Source organism: Corylus avellana, chromosome ca1 (assembly GCF_901000735.1).
Source record: "Corylus avellana chromosome ca1, CavTom2PMs-1.0".
NCBI lineage: Eukaryota > Viridiplantae > Streptophyta > Magnoliopsida > Fagales > Betulaceae > Corylus > Corylus avellana.
The window spans coordinates 42227208-42247099 of record NC_081541.1 but is presented as its reverse complement, the minus strand read 5'-3'; the positions used below and the strand labels follow the sequence as shown (position 1 = coordinate 42247099).

At 34.8% G+C, this 19892-nt stretch overlaps 3 protein-coding genes across 4 annotated transcripts; 1 reads left to right on the top strand and 2 right to left on the bottom strand.

Annotated features, from left to right (window-relative positions):
• The first annotated feature begins 1723 nt into the window (after positions 1 to 1723).
• LOC132166977 (probable WRKY transcription factor 12) lies at positions 1724 to 8569 on the top strand. Its single transcript, XM_059577855.1, has 4 exons — positions 1724 to 2252; positions 2448 to 2521; positions 2967 to 3128; positions 8297 to 8569. Exons 1-4 carry the CDS (start codon positions 1968 to 1970, stop codon positions 8457 to 8459), a joined length of 684 nt encoding a protein of 227 aa, XP_059433838.1. The 5' UTR covers positions 1724 to 1967; the 3' UTR covers positions 8460 to 8569.
• A 1706-nt stretch (positions 8570 to 10275) lies between these two features.
• On the bottom strand, positions 10276 to 14368 carry LOC132167942 (F-box/kelch-repeat protein At3g23880-like). Its single transcript, XM_059578991.1, has 3 exons — positions 13207 to 14368; positions 12231 to 12367; positions 10276 to 10422 (listed from the first exon to the last, which is right to left on the bottom strand). Exons 1-3 carry the CDS (start codon positions 14312 to 14314, stop codon positions 10411 to 10413), a joined length of 1257 nt encoding a protein of 418 aa, XP_059434974.1. The 5' UTR covers positions 14315 to 14368; the 3' UTR covers positions 10276 to 10410.
• Positions 14369 to 16793: 2425 nt separating this feature from the next.
• LOC132163681 (F-box/kelch-repeat protein At3g06240-like) lies at positions 16794 to 18674 on the bottom strand. Of its 2 annotated transcripts, none has more exons than XM_059574051.1 (2): positions 17540 to 18674; positions 16794 to 16991 (listed from the first exon to the last, which is right to left on the bottom strand). In XM_059574051.1, the coding sequence occupies exon 1, from the start codon at positions 18643 to 18645 to the stop codon at positions 17548 to 17550; it is 1098 nt and encodes a 365-aa protein (XP_059430034.1). In that variant the 5' UTR covers positions 18646 to 18674; the 3' UTR covers positions 16794 to 16991; positions 17540 to 17547. The 2 variants fall into 2 exon arrangements, with proteins under 2 accessions (XP_059430034.1, XP_059430042.1); XM_059574059.1 differs by having other exon boundaries at positions 16794 to 16923.
• Positions 18675 to 19892: the final 1218 nt, after the last annotated feature.

Below are 19892 nucleotides of genomic sequence, written 5' to 3'. Positions count from 1 at the left end.
AGTGTTAACTTTTTTCCTTTTTTTTGGACGGAATGTCAATAATGTATGTCACACATACGTGACTTTTTTATCACCTGAACTCCTCAAAATGCCATCTCCTATGATCGGCTTAGGGGTGGTTCGGTCACTCTCAAATGGCCAAATTAAGGTGGCTAAGACCACTGCCAAATGGTTAATTTGGAGGTGGTTCGACTTTCCCATTTGGCTGAACTAAAGATAGCAAACCACCCTATGACTTGTGAGAGTGATTCAGTCATCTCAAAATGGCCAAATGAGAATGGTCAAAACCACCCTCATTTGGTTGGATTGGGCTTGGGGCGAATCACCGGGGCAATGAACCTTTAGCCACCACCTCAAATATCAAAATAAGGGTGGTGGAAACCACCCTTTGTCTCAATTCCTTGACTTCTTTTTTTTTTAAAGGCTTGGTTTATTTGTCCATGCAATTAGACGCATATTATTCTTTAACACCTCCTTTAAATACCCTCGCACATCCATATATATCAATTCATGAAAACTACATTTTGGCTTGGAGCGGCGGTGAATCCTTGTGACAAGGAACGCGCGAGACAAAAGTCATTGATGGTGGCGTTGTTGGCGGGCAGAAGTGACTTTTTGCAGAATATTTACCTATATATATTTCCATAAATACACTCCCATTGGATCTAATACATCTGGCAAAGATAAGCACACGTGCATTAGTAGAAAAATCTAATGCTTTTGCCATGTAAATCTTCGCAATCCCAGTGGATCTAGAAGAGGAAGAGGAAAAGGACACGAAAATTGTCTACACAACAAAAAGTTCATCATGGAAAGGACAAACTTTTCTCCAATTTATTCAAGTAGTATATATTCTTAAGTTATGTGATTCTTGAAAATCATCGGTTATTTCAAAAGCTTAAACTTATAAGAAAAGCTAAATTTAATTACTTAATCGTTACTTTAACACTCTCACTCATGTGTGTGTTCAAACTCTTTTTCAATAGGTAAGATCCAACACGTAAAATATTTAATTTAAAATGAGATGTAATTTGACGAGAAGTCAATGTTCAATCACAAGACCTTTGGCTCTAATAGTACTATGAAAATCACAGTTATCTCAAAAGTTTAAACTTATAGGAAAAAATAAATTTAATTACTTCATTATTACATTAACAATTCTCACATGGCTACATGTTTCGTTAAGCATATTTTAAAAGTATACGTAAAAATCATATACTTAAAAATTCATGTCTCGAAAGAATTTATAGTACCCATTAAGTCTGCATACACCCTAATCCTAATGGAGGCGTAAGTAGTGCCAAAATTCTTAGAAGTTAAAATCCAATTCTTGCAAATTCACCATTTGATTTGTGGGACTCGGTAGTGAATTTGCAAGAGTTGAACTGGAGAGAACCAATGAGAAGGAAAATAATCATTTATCTAAAAAAAAAATTATTCCATTTTGCGTACGTAGTAGGTTTATATTTAAAGCTCGTTAATATTTTCACAATAATATTCTATAAATTTGTGAGGCTCACACCTAATAAATTAATAAATAGAAATTAATACTATTGCCAACAACTTCTTCAATACTCACAAGAAAAAGAAAAAGAAAAGAAAAGAAAAACACTCATTCAATACCAATAAAATAAAAAATTCAAGTGTCCTCCTTGTCCTTCAAGTGCTAGTATATACCAAACACATTCCCTTGAGAAATTGTTAGAACTCTAGAGAGAGAGAGAGAGAGAGAGAGAGAGAGGAGAATGTGCAGTGTTGTGTAGACCCTGTAGACAACCTTAAGAAGATGGGAAGGAATATTTTTTTCCAAGAAACATTCCATTTAGCGTTTACCAGTTGACCAAAATTACACCGTGTTTGAAGCACAAAATTAAAGACCTTTACTACCACCAACTGGTTGTACGGACTTACATGCACCAAATCCATTAACGAGAGAGAGAGAGAGAGAGAGAGAGAGGAAGAAAACAATGGATCAAGAAGAAAGGGGAGCTCCAAATTACGAGCTGCAAGTTTCTTTCTCAAATACTCCACAAGCGATCCACGAGATGGGATTTGTACAATTTGAAGATAACCAGGTTCTAAGCTTCTTGGCTCCCTCACAGTCTTCTCAGATGTCTCAACCGCCACTCAGCGGCGGCACCACCACCACCACCGCCTCCGCCACCACCGGTTCCGCGTCCAACACAAATCCCACCACCATGGGGTTCAGCCATAACGACCTTGTTACTAGATCTTCTTGGAACAATGACCAGGTGGTTTAGAGTACATATATATATATATATATATATACTGTTTGACAAAACCTTAGTGAAACAAAATTAACAAGATTCTTAATCTTATGTTGTTGTTCTTTAATGAAAGTTTCGTTTATTCCATGCTTCTGTTTTTTTTTTTTTTCTTTTTATCTAATTCTTTTTGTATTCTAATTCTTTTATGGAAAAATTTAGGTCGGAACAATGGATCCCAAGGCTGTCAATGAAGAAAACTGTACCGGTAATGCTAGCGATGGCAACAATTCATGGTATCTTTCTCCCAACACCATTTTCTTTTTCATTACATGGCTTCTATCTCTCTCTCTCTCTCTCTCTCTCTCTCTCTCTTCAATAGCAAACCCAAATAACAAACATGCAAGGCACGTATAAGACAAGTGAAAGAAATTATATATATATAGTTCAAACTCTTGAACAGAATCTAAGGAGATAATTCATCAAAACAAAAAATAAAAAAGAATCTAAGGAGATCTAGCCAAATATGGAAGAGAGATTGCTTGTGTTTCTTTGCAGCATGCTTTTTGCACACCATGTCAATTCATTTCTCTCTCTCTCTCTCTCTCTCCTTCTTCACATAAAAGTCTTGATACACATTGATACCAAAATCCTCAAGTTCATGAGTGGAGGATCTACTTTTGCTCTTCCAATATATTACAAGCTCTCCTCTAAATTTGAGAGATTTTTACATTTTGGGAGGTGGAGGAGCTCAAACTCAGATAAGAGCAAGGTGAAGGTGAGAAGGAAGCTTAGAGAGCCAAGATTCTGCTTCCAAACAAGGAGTGATGTTGATGTCCTTGATGATGGTTACAAATGGAGGAAATATGGCCAGAAAGTAGTCAAGAATAGCCTTCATCCAAGGTACTCTTTCTTTGATCCTTTGCTTTCATTTAACATTAAATTTATCTACATATATGAAACATTTTGGTATTTTGTCCTAGGAGATTGTTTGGTTGAACCAACATATATATTCATAGAAATTAAGTTTTTAAAAAAATGACCTTTTTCACTTAATTAATTAACATGCTTTCATAATGAAGTATAAACCCAATATACATGCAAAATAAAGATGCTTCTCAATTACAATATAATGTGGATGGCATGGTAAAAAGCCATGACATTAACTTAGAAGATATATTCTAGATTTGCTGGATCGATGCCATATGAAAAATCTTTCATTGTTATACCAAATTTGTGAATGATATTTACTATTTATCCCATTACTACCCTTTTTATAAGCTTAAATTTTTTAAGATAACTGATAATTTTTATTTTTTTTATTGGCTTAAATTTTGAAATAAGTGATAATTTAACAAACCCGTGCATGGGTATTATAGTAATAGCATACTGCATTGCATGTCTCCATGTCTTTTATCAGAAGTAGTCTAATCATTACACCTTCGATGGCCACCAGTAATTTATTCCAATAAAAAAGGTAGAAACGAAATGAGTAGAGAAGTACTTGGAAGCATGACTCCTGACATTTGCTCTCAGTATTGATTAAGCAAAAGAGAATAGTGGAAGAAGACTCCCGCGTGAGGCTTCCTTTCCCATGCAACAAAACAAAAACCAAACAGCAAAACAATAAAATAAAACAAAACAAAAAGAGAGGATTGGTCATATTTTTTGACACATATGTCTTGATTAAATTATATCAGACAAGACAGTTTTCCAGAACCATCTAGCTCATGATGTTCAAGCTGCATAAATAGGACCAGCTGGAAACTGGAAAGTGATTTTCATTTTCTTTGTTAAAATTGATCTGGGTTTTCTTGTATTGGTCGAATTGTATTCTCTAGTTATTTCAACATTCTTAATGCCTTCGCATTTTAATTAGAATTCGCTCCACAACATAACATGCATTTTCTAAATTTCCAACATGTATTTTCATCTTAGGAATGGTTCCTTAAACAAAATACTAAGCCTAAGGTGAAGGACCCTTGTGGGCATTAATATTGAATTAATGGTGTGTCTTGAATGCCTCCATTATATGGAAATTTTCAACCCTTAAACTTTTGGCTTATTTCTTTTGTAGTTGAACCCATTTATAAGAGTCTTACTGTTGGTTTAGGGTTAGAAAGAGTCCCTTTTTACACCCCCATTAGTGTTTGAGAGTTTCCAAAGCCATCTTCTTGTAATCTTCTCCACCATTAGCGAAATATTGCATTGAAATCGTTAAAGCATCACTTATCTCAAAAGCTACAATGAATTTAATGCTTTAATTTATTTCTTAAGCTTTAATTTTTGGGACAGATGATGATTTGACAAAAATAGCAAAACAAGCTAAAGCCATTAGGATGGTTTAATTGTTCCATTGCATTGGTTGTTAGTTCTTTTGATCTGTTTTAATTAGCTATTTGAACCCCAGATCATGGTCCTTGTAGCAATAATGTTGATCACCATCCTCAACTGCTATTGTGTTTGGATTTATGTTAAAATGTTCTACAGAGTTTTGAATCAAGCATGTAAAATTAGTAGTTTGGTGCAAAAGGAAATGACGAGCTTACCAGAATCTTCTAAACACATTTGTTAGAAGTCCAAAACCAAGTCAACATCAATTTACTATTGATCTATAGAAAATGCATGCTTAGAAAATAATGTTTGCTTGCTCTCTCTCTCTCTCTCTCTCTCTCTCTCTCTCTATATATATATATATATATATATATATATGAGTTTCTTAAGTGATTAGTGATTTACTGCATTAATATTACTATCGAGTTACTAAAATATAATAAAGCTAAAACGAAGGTTTATATTAGGAATTAGCTAGAGAACATAAAATAACTTTTCCAATATGTATATATAGAACTATTATCATGTATATCATGTCATCAATATATAGAACACATTTTGTAAAATAAAAATTATGACCAATGGTGGAGATAGTGTATATATATATATATATATATATATATATATGAAGGAACTTAACAAGAACCCAACACTTTTACTACAACAACATACGGGAAAATGATGAACAATGCATCTGGCCTCGCAATAGTTGGACATGAAAATGGTGTGTTTTTTCTTGAAAAATATTAGGAGTACTAACTCTTTTACTAATAGAGATTTAATAAACTGATGTGTAGCTTATTTATTGAAGAAAAACAAAACAACTAATTAAAAGAAATGTAACAAGTACCAATAAATAAGCTACACATTAGTTTAATAAGTCTATGTTAGTAAAAGAGTTAGTATCCCTAATATAGTAGTATTTCTCTTTTTTTCTTTGGTTCAAGTAGGGATAAGCTTATCTTCCCCTTACAAACTAGCAAAACTAATGGTCTACAAAGCATGAAAGTAAACTTGTAAAATAACAAATTGGTATCCACACTTAAGAAGTTGGTATACAATATTAATTAAATACTATTTTTTATCAACTTAAGTTTTAATTCATGATAAATGATTATTTAACGTGCTATTAGAACAAAGATCTTGAGTTCAAACTTGACGTACTCCACAATTTACCCGCTATTTCAGTTAAGGGAAAACAACACCCTTTTTTTTTCTTTTCTTTTTTTTGGTGATAAGTAAGAACTTATTAAAAATACTGAGAACAAAAAGAATGCACTGACAACCCTACAAAACAAGACGACCAAAAGCCAGAGGGGGTCAACACTAACAAGTAGTTACAAGGAAGAAAAACTAAAAGATTGCATTTAAAATGAAATAGATAGTATCCGGTTAGTGTATTTTAGAATGATAAAATTGTCCAAAAAATTAAAATGACAATTTTACCCCTCTAAAAAACATTAATTGGATATTCTTCATTTTCATTTGAAATGAAGAGAATCATCTTCCGAACTTTATTAAGCTTACCTCCCTTCCATAAGAAAGACCTAAGAATCTGCTCCACTTGGATAATGACACCTTTAGGAATTAAGTATAAAAAGAGAAGACCAATAAACTTGCATGGAAAAAATAAATGAAGTAATCAACTAAAGTCTCCCTCCATAAGAGAGCCCAGCTCGATCTTAGCCTTGGAAGCAATCCTCTCAGCCACACCACACAATCAGCTTTCTGCAATTTAAAAGAAATAAAAGGAGCCAGACCCCAAATACCTTATGGGGAGCTTACCTTCCTGACCCCCCAAACTACCCAACAATTGATTCTTAAAACGTTCTACAACTCCACAAGTAAACAAACAGTTCTTGACAACCCTAACATATCCCTAAACTGATTCAAACACTTCTTGACTATAGCAATTAAGAATGTCATCAGCAAAATATAGATTGAATATTTTCACCTTATGGAATCTCCAAAAGAAACAAAATTAGTCCCTCTTAATCATACTCTCCATAAGCCCTGAGAAAGCCTCCATCACCAAAAACAGATAAGGCAACAAAAGGTCACCTTGTCTAAGATGTCTACTCATAGAGAAAAAGGCCCTTGACCTCACTATTAATGTAAATAGAGAATATATATAGGAGTAGTGATACTATGACGTTCCACAATGTCTGAGTGTAAAAAAGATAATGTGTTTATATGAAATATGCTCAAAGCGGACAATATCATATTATTTAGGGTGTGGTGTTACTAATACGCTCTTCAACCCACCGTACCATAACCTCGATCAAGGACTCCAACAAACCTTAAAAATGCACAGACAAAATCCCAATTTACAAAATCATAAGCATTCATTGCATCAACCTTCAAGGCACAGCTGGGGGACCTTTATCTCTATGATAGTTTCTCATAAGTTTTTAAGACATAAGGATAGTCTCCAATATTCCTCTTACTACTAATAAAAGCTAGCTCATTGCATGCTGCTTCTTAAAAATGTTACTAAGAATAGTCCAAAGATGATTAAGCCAAATCTTCATATTGTGTAGGAGGAATTTTGAGGAAGAGCCCCCTCAAGAACCTCCATGTCAATAGGCTGAGATCACTCTGATTCCCGGAGAAGCCTCTGAAAATAATCTAAAATAGAGTCAAGTTGAAAAAAAGTGGTGTCCTGGTCACCTAAATTCAACTTCTAGACCCAAGAAGTTTACTGCCTATATTCTAAATAAGTTCAGAATACTAAGACTTTTGACTTGGTGTTGAATTGAGAATCTATATTTGTTAAGTGATTATTCTGAATTGTCTACTAAGAACTACAATAGTGCCAGAGTTTGTGAAATCAAAATTATGAGCGAAAACTTTGTAAAAACTACATTTACCTTCCTTTAACTACCATATATCATTTTTGCAATACTTTCCTAATGTTTCAATTTTTGCAATACTCTTCTCAATCTGCCATTGGGGCTGCAATGTCCCCCTTCTGTGACTCAAAATGATAAAAATATATTCCTTTAAGATAAAAAAAAAAAAATTCAAAAAAAAAATGTAAGTAATTATCTTGTGTAGAGTATTTTTGTCATTTTGGGTTGCGAAAGGAGAACATTGCAACTCCAATGGTAGATATTGGAGGTATTTTTGTCATTTTGGGTCACGGAAGGGAGACATTGCAACTCTAGTGGTAGATTGAGGGACATTGCAAAAATTAAAACAATGAGGAGGGACATTGGAAAAGAAAAATGGTAATTAGAAGGAGTAAATGTAGTTAACCTCTTAACCCTAATTATTTAGTTATAACAAAGTGGCGATGATCTCCTACTTAATTTGGTGATCAATAAGAAAGCTTAGAGAATGAAGAAAGGCCATAATTTATTCTTTTTGGTTAACTAGGAAATATAATACACATCTTGGATAGAGATGATGACTAGTTGGATCTTAGGGTTTACCTAAAAATGTAATCAGAAATATGTAAATGATATATCTTTATTCTAGTTGGTAGTTAATTTTCTGTCTATTTTTGTTTGCTCAATAAATAGTTATATTGCAAATTATAATATAAGTATGTTTATTATATATTCTAGGAACAAAATATATTTACAATTTCATTAAGATGCTTTTTTTTTTCGTTATTTTCATGCATTATTTCAAGTAATTTTGCTGTTTCGGATTATTGGAAATCGGGATTAAAAAGAAAATTAAAGATTTTTTTTTTTTTTTTGTTTATTGTTTTTGCATTGAATTGATTGCAGAAGTTATTACCGATGTACCCACAACAACTGTCGGGTGAAGAAGAGAGTTGAACGGTTGTCGGAGGATTGTCGAATGGTGATAACAACGTATGAAGGAAGACACAACCACTCTCCATGCGACGACTCCAATTCATCTGAACATGAATGCTTTACATCTTTCTGATGCCATGCATGCATGCATGCCCTGATGATCACCCTCACCCTCACTGATCAGATAATGCATGATCACCTTGTGACACTACTACCTATTTTGTCAATATGATTTTCAGTGATTCTCAACATATTTATTTATTATTGTTCAAGTTTTTATATCAACTTTAAAAAAAAAAAACAAAAAAACAAAATCTCAACATATTTATATATGTGTATATACTTGTAACGCTTCTTCACGACTGAGAACTGTAAATATCGAAGTATAGCAGCTTTTTACGAAGAGTGCGTGCTACGCATAGTCTCAAGCATTCAGCTAATAATTAACTCATTATCATGATAGTGAAAATTATCATTAGATAAAAGTATATATAATATTCAACGATGATTTTCACGGTCACGTTAAAAGGAATAAGCGCTTGAGAGTAAAGATTTAGAAAGAAATGTGTAATATCTGCGGAAGCCTGCCCAAATTATTGGAGAACTGATCAGTACATGAAAGTGTACCGTTTTGGTGGGAGAATGCATGTGTTAAAGCCAAGCATATGTGTGGCATATTATCCATGCACGAACCGGTCAGCACTAATTAATCTTCATCATCAATTCATCATGCATATCGTCTAGAATCAATATTCTGTCTAGCAAAGCTTTTCACTACTGTTGCCTCTTTTTTTTTTAATATGTCCGCATAAGAGGAGAAGGAGTATTCGAACTAGTGACATCCGTTTTATTAAGCTTGGTCCCAGTCGATTGAGCTATCTCTTGGAAACCCACTACGTACACCTATGGCTACTATGACCGCTAAATTCTTTGAAGATTATAAAGAGGTGCGTGCAGGGTAAGGCAAATTTAGATTTTTTTTTTTTTTTTTTTGTGCGAAGAGAAATAAATACAAAGAGTAATAAAGTATAAATTAAGTTAAGCTTTGTTTGGCAAAATCCTCTCGCTCTTTTTCTCATTTCTTCTTAAAAAGTCAAACTTTTTTCTTTACATTACCAAACAGCTTTCGAGGGCTTATTTGGATGACATTACTCAACTCAACTTGTGTAGATTTGACGCCTACTTTTTTTCAATTCAACTCAAAATTTTTCAATCCAACTAAAATATATCATTAATAAAAATGTAAGGAGTGGATCAGGCAACTCCAAAACTAATGGGGTGGCCGAGCAACCCCCAAGCGGTTTTCGGGGGTGGCTCTGCCATCTCCAATTAGTTTTGGGAGTGGATCGGCCACCCCCAAGTAATCTTTTAGGGTGGCCCGACCACCCCTATGGGTGGTTTAAAACAACCCAAAATTTTTTATTATTTTTATTTTTATTTATCTTTTTGTAATAATTTTTTATTTATAATTTTATTTTATATTCTTTAAACCATTCAATCATAATCTCAATTCTTTTTTTTTTTTTTTTTCTCAATATTCATAATTTTGAAGAAAAACAAATACAAAAAAATAAAAAATAAAAATCACACTTTGGTAAAAAACCAAGGACTTTTCTTCTGAAAATAATCAACATTATTGAGGTTAAAGTCCAAATAGTAAGAAAACAATCATCAATAAGTTCTTATGTATCGACGACCTCTAGTGCATTAGCCAACCCGAATGACATGACCAAAAACTCGCGATAGCCATACCAAGTTCTAAATGTCGACTTTAGGCAGTTGGGCCACCGCCTAGCTAAGGCTCTTAATTTGTAAAAGGCCCCTAAAAGAGGGGTTTTTTTTTTTATTTTTTTGGCCAATTGCTATAATTTGTACTGATTATGGCACATCGGCAAGGCACCATGCATAACCATTACCAAAACATGTGTTCCAACCAAATAAAAATAGTAATCATTACAACAGAAGTTCTTTAAACACAATTTTTAGTTCAAAACTCTAAATTCATTACAACAAAATTCATTGCAACAAAAAATGCATTCCATTCCGTACAAGTCCTCTGCTTTTTCATCCATCAATCTTTCAAGTCAGTCATCAACCTGGTACAACAACGACCAATAATAAAAATTAGGAATAAGAAACGCAATTAAATTAAACAAAGGTAAACCTGTTGTGAATTGTTAATTCTGCTTTAATAACAAGGATATATTGGTTACTGGAAAGTAAATAAATGGCACTCAGGGGTCAAACCAACAAGATCAAGGAACAAACTGGTGTAAACCAGAGTAGTTTCAAAGAGAAACAACAGCACCGACAACTTAAGCAACCAAAAAAAAAGAGACTAATCAAGTTGGAGGAAATATTAAAAAAAGTAACCAGCCCATTACTTGGTAAGGTTAAGAAAAATGACAACCATATCAGCAGCAAAGCAGAGACTTGTAGATCTTGTTTCATTTGCTTTCTATGAATTACAAAATAGTTGTATTAGGTTTATGTATACACCCATCTACAACCTCATTTTACCCCCCCAGTAACCCCAAAAATGTGGGCAAAGGTCGATGAATGAATATGATATTCTTTCATCATGATTTATTGTCCAAATATGACAAATCCACTTCTAGACAGCAAGGGAACTGCCGAACAATGCCAAGAAGGGAGAAAACGCAGTTTGATGGATAAAAAAGAAATAAAAGCTAGTCAAAAAATATCCCAGAACACCAAAGATATGCAAACAACTCAATTCCTACTAAAGACTTAACAACCAAAGCCAGTTTTTGACTTCCAAAAGGCAAGACTAATACAAGGCAATGATATCACCATTGAATAATAATAATAATAATAATAATAATAAAACAAAAAAAGGAAAGACATAAAGCTGCATGATCATAAGTTTTCATGCATCCCCAATTACAAGTCTAAAAGAAAAGTCTCATTATTAAGCTCCCATTCAATGCACGTTATTTCATCACTTCTGTAAATAAATAATTAACAAATCAATAGTTTTTCTCTTATTCCAGGACTACTAAGAAGAGGAAGACAATGAAGAATATAATTTCATTCTCCAAAACAGTATTCCACCCACAGTGGCTTAGAAACCCCCTGCACATACACACTTATGCATCGAAATCTCCCTTTGGTCAACCTAGTCTCTCTCTACAATTCCTCTTTCACTCTCCTTTCAAAAACCTCCGAAAGCTCTGACTCACTCTTTCTTATCACCCACAAGAAATTCACTTTGGATTCTTCCAACCCAGTTGCTATTTCTTTGAGTTGTGCAGGCGAAATCTCCACCTGAGAACCAAAGGCTACGTACAGAACTGAGTTCCCCTGCTCACGCTTCTTGTCAAGCCACTGCACCCATGTGGGCTTACTGTGGGGTTCTGGTGGAACCTTTGGTGACTCAATCAGGCAAAGAGGCCCCACGTACCAAGCCTTATGTAAACACTCACGGTTCCAATAATCAACAAACAAAGGCTCAAGCTCATATAAACTGTTGAATATAATACATAGCTATTCGTTTCAGATATAACAACATTCATAACAAACTCAAAATCCAGACCATTTGGCGCCGGATCTCTAATTTGTGGTTTGAAGTCATTTCTAGTGACTTTGATCCATGGAAAAGGAGCCACTGTAATCAGATCATCATTTTACCCAAAGTAGGAAATATAAAAGGTAGAGACTTTTGACAGTAGATATGTCAAGCCTCAAATATCTGGAATTTCACTCATGATTTATTGTCTATCCGTAAAAAAATTCACAATACACAGGCAATCAGCTTAATTCAACCATAGATGCTTTCCCTCATAATCAAGTCAAAATTAATCTCAACACCCAATGCACACTACAATCCCATTATCATCAAAACTCAACGAAAAATGATAATTACGAGAGATGGTAGTAATACCTCTTTCTCTTCCAATTTCCTGTCTATCTCCTGTTGTTTTCTCCTGCAATCTTCATGGTTGTTGCAGTCGGTGGTGTAATGCAACCGAGATGAACAAGATGAACATGACGGGGTAGGTATGACACCACTCTCCATTCCTATAACCATATTGCATGTAAATGGTTTGGACAACTATAACACTCATCAAGCTACTAAGTCAATATAAAACATGTTAATACATCAAGGCTGTCCATTCGGACAAGCTCCAAAAACCATTGTCTCGATTGTGGTTGTTTAGAATATAGTCAAAAACATGAGCAACCCATTAAGTAAACGTTAACCAATCACGCCGCACAAGAAAGTGAAGAACATCTTGGGGCAAGTTGCTGAGCCTATCATTAATGTCAAAAACAAAATGGGTGGCAATTAAAATCCTGGGTCTCTTGGAATTGGGCTGCATCGCTGAAATATATCACTCTTTTTACCCAATAAAAGTCTAAAAGCAATCAACTACTCTTTCAGTCAATTTGTCAAACAGCTAGACGAAGTGGTAATTATTTGAATTCTTAATCTCAAATCAATCACAACAAGGTCAATTGATGATTCAACCACATGCATTTTATTTTTCCTGCATGATTTTGCCGTTTTCCAATAATGATGGGTCATATCAGGGCCGGATGTGGTATGCTGGTGCCTTGGGGTTTGACAGGGAGAGTATGGCGTGTGTGTGCATATCTAATGCAGGGGAGGAGAAGAGGGTGACTGCTGGGTTTATCAAAGTGGCTCTAGTATCTCCTACCTAATTTTATATGTGAAAATAATGTTAATTGATCCGTATCAAACCATCTTCACTCAACAAAATGGATCTCAAAAAAGCAAATTTACATAATAATGTAACACAAGCAGCCAAATTTAGGACCAAACATTCTTATTAAGCAAAAAAAAAAAAAAAAGGACAGAAACATGAATTAAACTAGCCAAGGGCATGGAGCCATACCTTCAAACTGAACAAAATTGCAGTCTACAACTTTTATCGTTCTCCGATACCCTTCAAACTGAAGATTCGTCTCTGTGTCTGCCAAAAGATCATACAATACCACCTGCCCCTCAATATCCTGCATGAACAACTCCCCGTTCTTCCAAAACCCCAATGGCCTTTCCAAATGCAATGGGAGTTCAATGCCAAGAAGTCTAGTCCACGACTCACTAACACCAAATTCAAGCATAACCCATACATCCAAATACATAAATTCCACCTCTTGAAGAAAAACTACCATAGCAAGAGATCCCTTCAACTTCGTGAGAGTCCGCGTGTATTGATAGTAGTAATCACAAAGAAAGCTAGCATCAGGAAACATCATCATTTCGAACTCCTCCTCGCTGAAGTCGAAAGCAACTATTCTCTGGTCCATATACTCCCCGTCTCCGTCGTCATACCATAGAAAAACCCCATCCAATGCTGCGCTCTGCGAAACGAGAGGTAACTGAAAGTTCACGCTCATATCAAGCGGTCTCCAACAACCAGATTTTAGGCTGTACATTTCTGCTTCCAACCATCCGTCGTCATCTTCGTCTACAAGCGCGACCGCCTTGAAGTCGTTGGATACAGAGTCGAAACCGAACCCTACATTATAGAACCCCGGATCATATCTAGCGGGTCTAGGTTCGCCGCGACCGCGAGAAGGCACGGCCGGGAGAGCCTTAAGTTCTGATGACGTGGCGGGATTCCAGAGATAGAGGTCGCTTCGAATTACGTCCCAGAGACAGAGGAGGCCATTACAAGAAGCGACGACGTTAAAGCTTGGCGGCACTGGTGGGAGATTCAGAGGGGTTTGAGACGCGCAGCTGAGTGAGTCGTAAGAGCGGAAAGAGTGTATTAGCTTGCGGGGGTCGGATATGTCTGTGGCGATGAAGAGGGTAAGACGGCGAGGATCACAAGGGTTTTGGGTGAGAATGGAGTGATTGAGGAGGTTTTTGGAGAGGAAATCAGGGTTTCCTATGAGAGCATGCCATCTTTTGGAGACACACTTGAATCGGATCAGAGATTTTGGAGGCAGCAACGACAATATCTTCACCACCATTTCCTCAGGCAGATAGGTCGCCATTCTTCCAGGGAACCGCTGCTCGATCTGCGCAAAATGCTTAAAACACTAGGCTGAAAATAAGCTATATGAGTAAGTCCCTTTTACCCCTTTTAAAAGACCATTTTGACCTTAATGAATGGTAAAAATTTAAAAAGTTGTCCTGCTAGGGATGGGATGGTCGCACCACCCGGTCCACCCCGGTCCCGCCTCTTCTAATGAGTGGACACCAACTTTAATATATATATATATATATATATATATATATCTTTAAGAAATATCTATTCATAAGAGAGCGAGAGCATTTTTAAATAGAGGAGTCATATTTTTATGTAAAATAACTCATTAAAACTCACTTTATCTAATTTACCTAAGAGCATTCTCAATGGAAGAGCCAATTTTTTATGCAAAATGGCTCCTCAAAATCCAATTTATCTAGTTTAGCTAATTAATTTTTAAAGACCTTCTACGTCCGATTAGCTATATTTTTATCTATATCATTTAAATATTATTTTTCTTACTTTTTAGTGATTCTATCTTTATTTTTTCAATAGTAATTCGTTTAGCACAATAATTTTTCAACGATTATTATTTTTCAAATAATTATTTTTGTAACTATAATATTTTTGAAACGGTTGTATTTTATAATAATTATATTTTTCAATGGTTATATTTTTTAAATATCGTATTTGCCAACGTTAAGTATAAAAACCATATTATCATAGTAACGTCATCATATTTATTAAATATCTTTTTATTAAAAATTGTCAAAGAATATTCTCATAATAATCTCTTGAAAAGTGAAAAAAGTTTTGAGATGTAAGAGAAACAATAAAAAGTAAAATGACTCCATTGAAAAGTGTTGCTACATGTAGCTCTTTTTTTTTTTTTTTTTTGGGTAATCCAATGTGGAGGGTTTTTTACAAATCTCATTAGTCATTTTAGATAAAAGTACCATTTGGCTCTTTCATTGAGAATGCTCTAATAGATTTTTAAAGGCTTGCTACATCCAATTAGTTATATTTTTATCTATATTATTTAAATATATTTTTATCAAAAATTGTGAAAGAATATTCTCATAATGATCCCTTGAAAAGTGGGAAAAGTTTTGGGAAAAAGATAAAACAGGAGAGAAACAATAAAATATAAAATAGCTCCCTTTAAAAGTACTGCTGTATGTAGCTTTTTTTTTTTTTTTGGCTAATCCAATCAAATATCCATTTTGAATTTTTTTTTTGCTAATCTAATGGGGGGTGGTTTACAAATCTGATTAGCTATTTTAGAAAAAAAAATATAATTTGGCTTCTCCATTGAGAATGCTGGTGATTCCCATATAAATAACTATTCCTGAGAAGATTCTACCCACCCCCATTTTGGCCATTGGGGGTGGCCCATAATTTTTCTTTTCTTCTTTTTAGGGTTTAGTTTTTTGATTAATTATTTTAATTTTAATTTTATTATTTTTTATTTTTTTAGGACACCTAGCATTTGTATCTGAAAACACGTGGCATTCCGTTAGTTTGAGGTAACGGATGTACTAAGTTTGTCTTTTCCCGAAAGTCAAATACCATCTGTGATAGGATTTGAAACTCATGTAGAAAAAAATAAAAATGTGCAAACCTAAGTACTAGCGGATAAAGTGTCAACTCAAAATACTTCAGGGAGTAAAGTGTGCTTCATGGGGTCATAGCTGTTTTTCTTTCTTTTTTTTGGCTAATCCAATTAAATATCAATTTTGCTTCTTTTTTTTTTTTTTTTTTTTTGACTAATCCAATGTGGGATTTTTTTACAAATCTGATTAGCTTTTTTAGATAAAAGTATCATTTGGCTCCTCCATTGGAAATGCTAGTGATTCAAATTTCATTCCAATTAAATGAATGACTATTTCATAGAAATAACCCTTACATCCCACGAGTCTATTCCGCAAACCATTTTTCTTTATTTTTAAGCTTAATTATCTTTTTAATACTTAAATTTGCACATTTTTATTTGATTTTTTTACTTGATATTCAAATTTTATCATAAACGGTATCTGACTTGCGGGTAAAGCTATAAATAAACTAGTCCATTCGACAATATTTATTAAAGATTTATTTATTCTTTTTCCATCTGGCACAATATTTCCCATTTCAATTTTGGCTACCACATAAAATTGCCCGACATTTTCTCTAACAAAACTCAACCAAACCTTCCCACACATCGATGTCACTATGCCAGAAGCCATTGTGGTTTGGGTGAACTGAGAAAAGCCAATGATTTCTCCAAGTGAGCTGGATATTCAATCGACAAAGGAGGACGGTGGGACTTGCAGAGAGCCAGAGAGAGAGAGAGAGAGAGAGAAAGAGGGAAGAAGATAAACAAAATAGAGGAGTTTTGGCCTGTTTGCTGCAGTCTGCTTTACAATAAGTGTGTTTTAGACCAATAGAGGCAACACCAATGTATTTGCTTTAATGCATAATTAGGGTGAGCAAATATTAACCGCACGTTAACCGCAACTGACCGCTACCCGCAACTAGAAAGATAGATATTCATAGCTAAAATGTTCAGACATTGCCATTTACTACATCAAAATCTTAATATAAACTGCTTCTAAGATGGGTGGACTAGCCCTTCCATGTTGCCTTCAATCAATCCTACATGAACAGTCAAAGACTTCAATTTGATGAAAGCTTCCATCTTTACCATGCAGATGGGAGAGGTGCTGAAAAAGAATTACCAAATAAATAAATAAAGCATTGTGAGTCAACAACATCACCTCCTTAAAAATAAATACACTAGTTCTAAATTTCAAATGGTCCAGAGAACCTAAAGAAAAGAACAAGAGAAAAAGGCAACTTGATTCCTTCACCCATTCATAGAGAGATCTATTTCGAGTTTTCAACTTAAATCCTAAAAGATTTGGTGCAATCCACTGAAATATATCACTATTTTTACATACTAAAAGTCTAAAAGCAATCAACTACTCTCAGTCAATTTGTCAAACAGCTTAAGCGTGTGTGTGCGTATCTAATGCATGGGAGAAGAGAATGATTCCTGGTATCTCCTATCTAATTTTATATATGAAAATGATGCTGATTGATCCGTATCAAACCAACTTCACTCAACAAAATGGCTCTCAAAAGAAGCAAATTTACATAATCATGTAACAAATGCAGTAAAATTTAGGACCAAACACTCTTAATAAAAAAAAGAAAAAGAAAAAGAAAGACAGAAACATGAATCAAACAAGTTAAGGGCATGGAGCCATACCTCAGGGATTATCCTAGCGTGTAGTCCACAACTTTTATCGTTCCCCGATACCCTTCAAACTGAAGATTCGTCTCTGTTTGTGCCAAAAGATCATACAATACCACCTGCCCCTCACTATTCTGCATGAACAACTCCCCGTTCTTCCAAAACCCCAATGGCCATTCCAAATGCAATGGCAGTTCAATGCCAAGAAGTCTAGTCCACGACTCAGTAACACCAAATTCAACCATAACCCATATATCCAAATACATAAATTCCTCCTGTCGAGGAAAAAGTACCATAGCAACAGTTCCCTTCAACTTCGTGAGAGTCCGCGTGTATTTATCGTTATCACAAAAAAAGCTAGCAACCGGAAACGTCATCGTTGCGAACTCCTCCTCGCTGAAGTCAAAAGCAACTATTCTGTCGTCCGTATATCTCCCGACTACGTCATCATACCATAGAAAAACCCCATCCAAAGCTGCGCCCTGCGGAACGAGACCCAACTCAAAGTTCACGCTCATATCAAGCGGTCTCCAACAACCAGATTTTAGGCTGTAGATTTCTGCTTCCAAACATCCGTAGTCATCTGCGTCTACAAGCGTGACCACCTTTAAGTCGTTGGATACCGAGTCGAAACCGAACCCCACAAAATAGAACCCCCAATCATATATAGCGGGTCTAGGTTCGCCGCGACAGCGAGAAGGCGCGGCCGGGAGAGCCTTAAGTTCTGATGACGTGGCGGGATTCCAGAGATAGAGGTCGCTTCGCAATTCGTCCCAGAGACAGAGGAGGCCATTACACGAAGCGACGACGTTAAAGCGTGGCGGTGCCGGTGGGAGATTCAGAGGGGTTTGAGACGCGCAGCGGAGTGAGTCGTAAGAGCGGAAAGAGTGTATTTGCTTGCGGGGGTCGGATATGTCTGTGGCGATGAAGAGGGTAAGATGGAGAGGATCACAAGGGTTTTGGGTGAGAATGGAGTGATTGAGGAGGTTTTTGGAGAGGAAATCAGGGTTTCCTATGAGAGCATGCCATCTTTTGGAGACACACTTGAATCGGATCAGAGATTTTGGAGGCAGCAACGACAATATCTTCACCACCATTTCCTCGGGCAGATAGGTCGCCATTCTTCCAGGGAACCGCTGCTCGATCTGCGCAAAATGCTTAAAACACTAGGCTGAAAATAAGCTATATGAGTAAGTCCCTTTTACCCCTTTTAAAAGACCATTTTGACCTTAATGAATGGTAAAAATTTAAAAAGTTGTCCTGCTAGGTATGGGATGGTCGCACCACCCGGTCCACCGCGGTCCCGCCTCTTCTAATGAGTGGACACCCACTTTAATATATATATATATATATATATATTTAATAAATATCTATTCATAAGAGAGCATTTTCAATGGAAGAGTCAAATTTTTATACAAAATAACTCATTAAAACTCATTTTATCTAATTTATCTAAGAGCATGCTCAATTGAAGAACTAATTTTTTATGCAAAATGACTCATCAAAATCCAATTTATCTAATTTAGCTAATTAATTTTTAAAGACCTTCTACATCCGATTAGCTATATTTTTATCTATATCATTTAAATATTATTTTTCTTACTTTTTAGTGATTCTATCTTTATTTTTTCAATAGTAATTCGTTTAGCACAATAATTTTTCAACGATTATTATTTTTTAAATAATCATTTTTGTAACTATAATATTTTTGAAACGGTTGTATTTTATAATAATTACATTTTTCAATGGTTATATTTTTTAAATGTCGTATTTGCCAACATTAAGTATAAAAACCATATTATCATAGTAATGTCATCATATTTATTAAATATCTTTTTATTAAAAATTGTCAAAGAATATTCTCATAATAATCCCTTGAAAAGTGAAAAAAGTTTTGGGATGTGAGAGAAACAATAAAAAGTAAAATGACTCCATTGAAAAGTGTTGCTACATGTAGCTCTTTTTTTTTTTTTTTTTTTTTGGTAATCCAATGTGGAGGGTTTTTTACAAATCTCATTAGTCATTTTAGATAAAAGTATCATTTGGCTCTTCCATTGAGAATGCTCTAATAGATTTTTAAAGGCTTACTACATCCAATTAGCTATATTTTTATCTATACTATTTAAATATATTTTTATCAAAAATTGTGAAAGAATATTCTCATAATGATCCCTTGAAAAGTGGGAACAGTTTTGGGAAAAAAGAGCAAACAGAAGAGAAACAATAAAAAATAAAATAGCTTCCTTTAAAAGTATTGCTACATGTAGATTTTTTTTTTGGGGGGGCTAATCCAATCAAATATCCATTTTGAATTTTTTTTTTGCTAATCCAATGTGTGTGTGTGTGTGTGTTTGGGGGGGGGGTTTAC